The sequence below is a fragment of the Oncorhynchus keta genome, unplaced genomic scaffold (assembly GCF_023373465.1).
Source record: "Oncorhynchus keta strain PuntledgeMale-10-30-2019 unplaced genomic scaffold, Oket_V2 Un_contig_320_pilon_pilon, whole genome shotgun sequence".
Lineage (NCBI taxonomy): Eukaryota > Metazoa > Chordata > Actinopteri > Salmoniformes > Salmonidae > Oncorhynchus > Oncorhynchus keta.
Window position 1 is genome coordinate 45001 of NW_026287135.1, and position 7500 is coordinate 52500.

The following is a 7500-nucleotide window of genomic DNA, read 5'->3' on the forward strand; positions in this document are numbered from 1 at the left end:
TGCTGGAGCACAGAGCAAAGAGTGGGTGCTGCTATGGTGACCAGCGAGCTGAGATATGGGGGACTTTAGATGACATGGAGCCAGTGGGTTTGGCGACGAGTATGAAGCGAGGGTCAGCCAACGAGAGCGTACAGGGTGCAATGGTGGGTAGTATAAGGGGCTTTGGTGACAAAACGGATTGCACTGTGATAGACTGCAACCAATTTGTTGAGTAGGGTATTTGAAGCTATTTTGTAAATGACATCGCCAAAGTCGATGATTGGTAGGATGGTCAGTTTTACGAGGGTATGTTTGGCAGCATGAGTGAAGGATGCTTTGTTGCAAAATAGGAAGCCAATTCTAGATTTAACTTTGGATTGGAGATGTTTGATATGGGTCTGGAAGGAGAGTTTACAGTCTAACCAGACACCCAAGTATTTGTAGTTGTCCACGTATTCTAAGTCAGAGCCATCCAGAGCAGTGATGTTGGACAGGCGGGTAGGTGCAGGTAGCGATCGGTTGAAGAGCATGCATTTAGTTTTACTTGTATTTAAGAGCAATTGGAGGCCACGGAAGGAGAGTTGTATGGCATTGAAGCTTGCCTGGAGGTTTGTTAACACAGTGTCCAAAGAAGGGCCAGAATGGTGTCGTCTGCGTAGAGGTGGATCAGAGACTCACCAGCAGCCAGAGCGACCTCATTGATGTATACAGAGAAGAGTCGGTCCAATAATTGAACCCTGTGGCACCCCCATAGAGACTGCCAGAGGTCCGGACAGCAGACTCTCCGATTTGACACTGAACTCTATCAGAGAAGTAGTTGGTGAACCAGGCGAGGCATAATTTAACCCTGTGGCACCCCTATAGAGACTGCCAGAGGTCGGACAGCAGACCCAAATTTGACACACTGAACTCTGTCAGAGAAGTAGTTGGTGAACCAGGCGAGGCAATCATTTGAGAAATCAAGGCTGTCGAGTCTGCCGATGAGGATGTGTGATTGACAGAGTCGAAAGCCTTGGCCAGATCAATGAATACGGCTGCACAGTAGTGTTTCTTATCGATGGCGGTTAAAGATATCGTTTAGGACCTTGAGCGTGGCTGAGGTGCACCCATGACCAGCTCTGACCAGATTGCATAGCAGAGAAGGTGCGGTGGGAATCGAAATGGTCGGAAATCTGTTTGTTGACTTGGCTTTCAAGACCTTAGAAAGGCATGGTAGGATAGATATAGGCCTGTAGCAATTTGGTTCAAGAAGAGGGGGATGACCGCAGCTGCTTTCCAATCTTTGGGAATCTCAGACGACACGAAAGAGAGGTTGAACAGGCTAGTGATAGGGGTGGCAACAATTTCGGGCAGATAATTTTAGAAAGAAAGGGTCCAGATTGTCTAGACCGGCTGATTTGTAGGGGTCCAGATTTTGCAGCTCTTTCAGAACATCAGCTGAACGGATTTGGGAGAAGGAGAAATGGGGAAGGCTTGGGCGAGTTGCTGTGGGGGGTGCAGTGCTGTTGACCGGGGTAGGAGTAGCCAGGTGGAAAGCATGGCCAGCCGTAGAAAAATGCTTATTGAAATTCTCAATTATGGTGGAATTATCACTGGTGACAGTGTTTCCTATCTTCAGTGCAGTGGGCAGCTGGGAGGAGGTCTTATTCTCCATGGACTTTACAGTGTCCCAGAACTTTTTTGAGTTTGTGTTGCAGGAAGCAAATTTCTGCTTGAACAAGCTAGCCTTGGCTTTTCTAACTGCCTGTGTATAATGGTTTCAAGCTTCCCTGAACAGCTGCATATCACGGGGGCTGTTCGATGCTAATGCAGAACGCCATAGGATGTTTTTGTGTTGGTTAAGGGCAGTCAGGTCTGGGGAGAACCAAGGGCTATATCTGTTCCTGGTTCTAAATTTCTTGAATGGGGCATGCTTATTTAAGATGGTTAGGAAGGCATTTAAAAAAAATATCCAGGCATGCTCTACTGACGGGATGAGATCAATATCCCTCCAGGATACCCCGGCCAGGTCGATTAGAAAGGCCTGCTCGCTGAAGTGTTTCAGGGAGCGTTTTACAGTGATGAGTGGAGGTCGTTTGACCGCTGACCCATTACGGATGCAGGCAATGAGGCAGTGATCGCTGAGATCTTGGTTGAACACAGCAGAGGTGTATTTAGAGGGCAAGTTGGTTAGGATGATATCTATGAGGATGCCCGTGTTTAAGGCTTTGGGGAGGTACCTGGTAGGTTCATTGATAATTTTTGTGAGATTGAGGGCATCAAGTTTAGATTGTAGGATGGCTGGGGTGTTAAAACCTCTTAGGGACGATGCGGAATTTAGTTCCTTTGCAGGAACCTAAATCCATGCAATTAAAGAGCGCCACCTGTAGTACTCGATAAAACTCAAACTGTCATTAAAACACACATGCAAGGTACTGAATTAAAGCTACACTCGTTGTGAATCTAGCCACCAAGTCAGATTTGTAAAATGCTTTTCGGCGAAAGCATGAGAAGCTATTGTCTGATAGCATGCAACACCCCAAAATACCAGACCGTCACCTAAACAACAGATTTTGCGGTAGCCGGTGCTACACAAAACGCATAAATAAAATAGAAAACATTCATTACCTTTGACGAGCTTCTCTGTTGGCACTCCTATATGTCCCATAAACATCACAATTGGGTCTTTTTCCCAATTAAATTAGTCATTGTATACCCGACATGTCATTTCATGAAGGCCCGTCTGATCCAGGAAAATACCGCTTTACAAGACGCAACGTCACTTTTTAAAATGACAAAAGTTGCCTATAAACTTTTTACAAGTCACTTCAAACTACTTTTCTAAACCAACTTTAGGTATTAGTAAACGTTAATAATCTATCAAATTGATCACGGGGCCGATCTGTATTCGATAGCAGCAAGTCTTGAAATCATCGTCCATTTTTTCACTTTCATAACATCCTGCGGTGCGCCCCAAGACAGGAAGTGCCTATACGTCATCCCACCAAGGATAAAGCAGCCAAAAGATGCCAGTACTGGCGACATCGTGTGGAAGCTGTAGGCATTGTAATGGGGGCCTCGTTAATTTGTCTGTCGCCTTAGACAATACATTGACTGGCGGATGAATATTTTTTTTTGTGTTTTTGGAGAACAGTTTTCCCTGGGATTTTTACTCCTAAACACGTTCTGTTATAGCCACAGACACGATTTAACCAGTTATAGAGACTTCAGAGTGTTTTCTATACACACATACTTATCATATGCATATACTATATTCCTGGCATGAGTAGCAGGACGTTGAAATGTTGCGCAATTGTTAAGGTTGTTAAGCCTGTTCCGGTTTAGGTCGCCTAGCAACACGAGCTCTGAAGATAGATGGGGGGCAATCAGTTCACATATGGTGTCCAGAGCACAGCTGGGGGCAGAGGGTGGTCTATAGCAGGCGGCAACGGTGAGAGACTTGTTTTTAGAGAGGTGGATTTTTAAAAGTAGAAGTTCAAATTGTTTGGGTACAGACCTGGATAGTAGGACAGAACTCTGCAGGCTATCTTTGCAGTAGATTGCAACAACAGCCCCCTTTGGCAGTTCTATCTTGTCTGAAAATAATTGTAGTTTGGGATTAAAATGTCCTAATTTTAGGTGGTCTTAATAATAGAGGGAGGAAAGAAAAAGGTCTCAGTGGTTAATAAGTGAACCAGATCAGCACTGAGGTTCATCTGAACCGCGTTGGGAATCGTTTATCAAACGTTACCTGAACAGAGTCCGTTTCTCCAGTCTGAGATCCCGAGAGCACAGAGTCATACAGTCCTGATCCAGAACCAGAGGCTAGGAGAGAGAGAGACCCGTCACACTGACAGAACATAACAGAACCAGAGAGATAGAGAGACCTGGCCACACTGACAGAACATAACAGAACCAGAGAGAGACCCGTCACACTGACAGAACATAACAGAACCAGAGGCTAGAGAGAGACCGGTCACACTGAGAGAACATAACAGAACCAGAGGAGAGAGAGACCCGTCACACTGACAGAACATAACAGAACCAGAGAGAGAGACCGGTCACACTGACAGAACATAACAGAACCAGAGAGAGAGAGACCCGTCACACTGACAGAACATAACAGAACCAGAGAGAGACCGGTCACACTGACAGAACATAACAGAACCAGAGATAGAGAGACCGGTCACACTGACAGAACATAACAGAACCAGGGGAGAGAGAGACCCGTCACACTGACAGAACATAACAGAACAAGAGGAGAGACCAGTCACACTGACAGAACAGAACAGAACCAGAGATAGAGAGACCGGTCACACTGACAGAACATAACAGAACCAGGGGAGAGAGAGACCAGTCACACTGACAGAACAGAACAGAATAAGAGGAGAGAGACCCGTCCCACTGACAGAACATAACAGAACCAGAGAGAGAGACTGACAGAACATAACAGAACAGAGAGAGAGAGAGACCGGTCACACTGACAGAACATAACAGAACCAGAGAGAGACCAGTCACACTGACAGAACAGAACAGAACCAGAGGAGAGAGACCAGTCACACTGACAGAACATAACAGAACCAGAGGAGAGAGAGACCCATCACACTGACAGAACAGAACAGAACCAGAGAGAGAGACCAGTCACACTGACAGAACATAACAGACCCCAGAGAGAGACCGGTCACACTGACAGAACATAACAGAACCAGAGGAGAGAGAGACCCGTCACACTGACAGAACATAACAGAACCAGAGAGAGAGACCAGTCACACTGACAGAACATAACAGAACCAGAGAGAGAGACCAGTCACACTGACAGAACATAACAGAACCAGAGGAGAGACCGGTCACACTGACAGAACATAACAGAACCAGAGAGAGAGACCCGTCACACTGACAGAACATAACAGAACCAGAGGAGAGAGACCGGTCACACTGACAGAACATAACAGAACCAGAGATAGAGAGACCGGTCACACTGACAGAACATGTCAGAACCAGAGGAGAGACCAGTCACACTGACAGAACATAACAGAACCAGAGAGAGAGAGACCGGTCAACTGACAGAACATAACAGAACCAGAGGAGAGAGAGACCGGTCACACTGACAGAACATAACAGAACCAGAGAGAGAGACCAGTCACACTGACAGAACATAACAGAACCAGAGGAGAGAGAGACCCATCACACTGACAGAACATAACAGAACCAGAGAGAGAGAGAGACCCGTCACACTGACAGAACATAACAGAACCAGAGGAGAGAGAGACCGGTCACACTGACAGAACATAACAGAACCAGAGGAGAGAGAGACCAGTCACACTGACAGAACATAACAGAACCAGAGAGAGAGAGAGACCCGTCACACTGACAGAACATAACAGAACCAGAGGAGAGAGAGACCGGTCACACTGACAGAACATAACAGAACCAGAGATAGAGAGACCAGTCACACTGACAGAACATAACAGAACCAGAGAGAGAGAACCGGTCACACTGACAGAACATAACAGAACCAGAGAGAGAGACCAGTCACACTGACAGAACATAACAGAACCAGAGGCTAGAGAGAGAGAGACCCGTCACACTGACAGAACATAACAGAACCAGAGGAGAGAGAGACCCGTCACACTGACAGAACATAACAGAACCAGAGAGAGAGACCCGTCACACTGACAGAACATAACAGAACCAGAGAGAGACCAGTCACACTGACAGAACATAACAGAACCAGGGGAGAGAGACCAGTCACACTGACAGAACAGAACAGAACCAGAGATAGAGAGACCGGTCACACTGACAGAACATAACAGAACCAGAGAGAGAGACCAGTCACACTGACAGAACATAACAGAACCAGAGGCTAGAGAGAGAGAGACCCGTCACACTGACAGAACATAACAGAACCAGAGGAGAGAGAGACCCGTCACACTGACAGAACATAACAGAACCAGAGAGAGAGACCCGTCACACTGACAGAACATAACAGAACCAGAGGAGAGAGACCAGTCACACTGACAGAACATAACAGAACCAGGGGAGAGAGACCAGTCACACTGACAGAACAGAACAGAACCAGAGGAGAGAGACCAGTCACACTAACAGAACATAACAGAACCAGAGGAGAGACCCGTCACACTGACAGAACATAACAGAACCAGAGAGAGAGACCCGTCACACTGACAGAACATAACAGAACCAGAGAGAGACCAGTCACACTGACAGAACATAACAGAACCAGAGAGAGAGACCAATCACACTGACAGAACATAACAGAACCAGAGAGAGACCGGTCACACTGACAGAACATAACAGAACCAGAGATAGAGAGACCCGTCATACTGACAGAACATAACAGAACCAGAGAGAGACCAGTCACACTGACAGAACATAACAGAACCAGGGAGAGAGAGACCCGTCACACTAACAGAACATAACAGAACCAGAGAGAGAGAGACCGGTCACACTGACAGAACATAACAGAACCAGAGATAGAGAGACCCGTCCACTGACAGAACATAACAGAACCAGAGAGAGACCTGTCACACTGACAGAACATAACAGAACCAGAGGAGAGAGACCGGTCACACTGACAGAACATAACAGAACCAGACGGTCACACTGACAGAACATAACAGAACCAGGGAGAGAGAGACCAGTCACACTGACAGAACAGAACCAGAGATAGAGAGACCCGTCACACTGACAGAACATAACAGAACCAGAGATAGAGAGACCAGTCACACTGACAGAACATAACAGAACCAGAGAGAGACCAGTCACACTGACAGAACAGAACAGAACCAGAGAGAGAGACCAGTCACACTGACAGAACAGAACAGAACCAGAGATAGAGAGACCGGTCACACTGACAGAACATAACAGAACCAGAGAGAGAGAGACCCGTCACACTGACAGAACATAACAGAACCAGAGAGAGAGACCAGTCACACTGACAGAACATAACAGAACCAGAGAGAGAGACCAGTCACACTGACAGAACATAACAGAACCAGAGAGAGAGACCAGTCACACTGACAGAACATAACAGAACCAGAGAGAGAGACCCGTCACACTGACAGAACATAACAGAACCAGAGAGAGAGACCAGTCACACTGACAGAACATAACAGAACCAGAGAGAGACCAGTCACACTGACAGAACATAACAGAACCAGAGAGAGACCGGTCACACTGACAGAACATAACAGAACCAGAGATAGAGAGACCTGTCATACTGACAGAACATAACAGACCCAGAGATAGAGAGACCGGTCACACTGACAGAACAGAACAGAACCAGAGATAGAGAGACCCGTCATACTGACAGAACATAACAGACCCAGAGATAGAGAGACCAGTCACACTGACAGAACATAACAGAACCAGAGAGAGACCGGTCACACTGACAGAACATAACAGAACCAGAGATAGAGAGACCTGGTCATACTGACAGAACATAACAGACCCAGAGATAGAGAGACCGGTCACACTGACAGAACATAACAGAACCAGAGGAGAGAGACCAGTCACACTGACAGA

General features: G+C 46.7%; 1 protein-coding gene across 1 annotated transcript in view; it reads right to left on the reverse strand.

The window, feature by feature from the left end:
- The window catches only part of LOC127923766 (regulator of G-protein signaling 12-like), a gene marked incomplete at its 5' end in the record, with an annotated part of 30228 nt that overhangs the window by 11719 nt on the left and 11009 nt on the right, over positions 1-7500 (reverse strand). The window contains one exon of the mRNA XM_052507823.1: positions 3710-3783. Coding sequence (XP_052363783.1) covers positions 3710-3783 — 74 coding nt within the window. The remainder of the gene's footprint in view (positions 1-3709; positions 3784-7500) is intronic.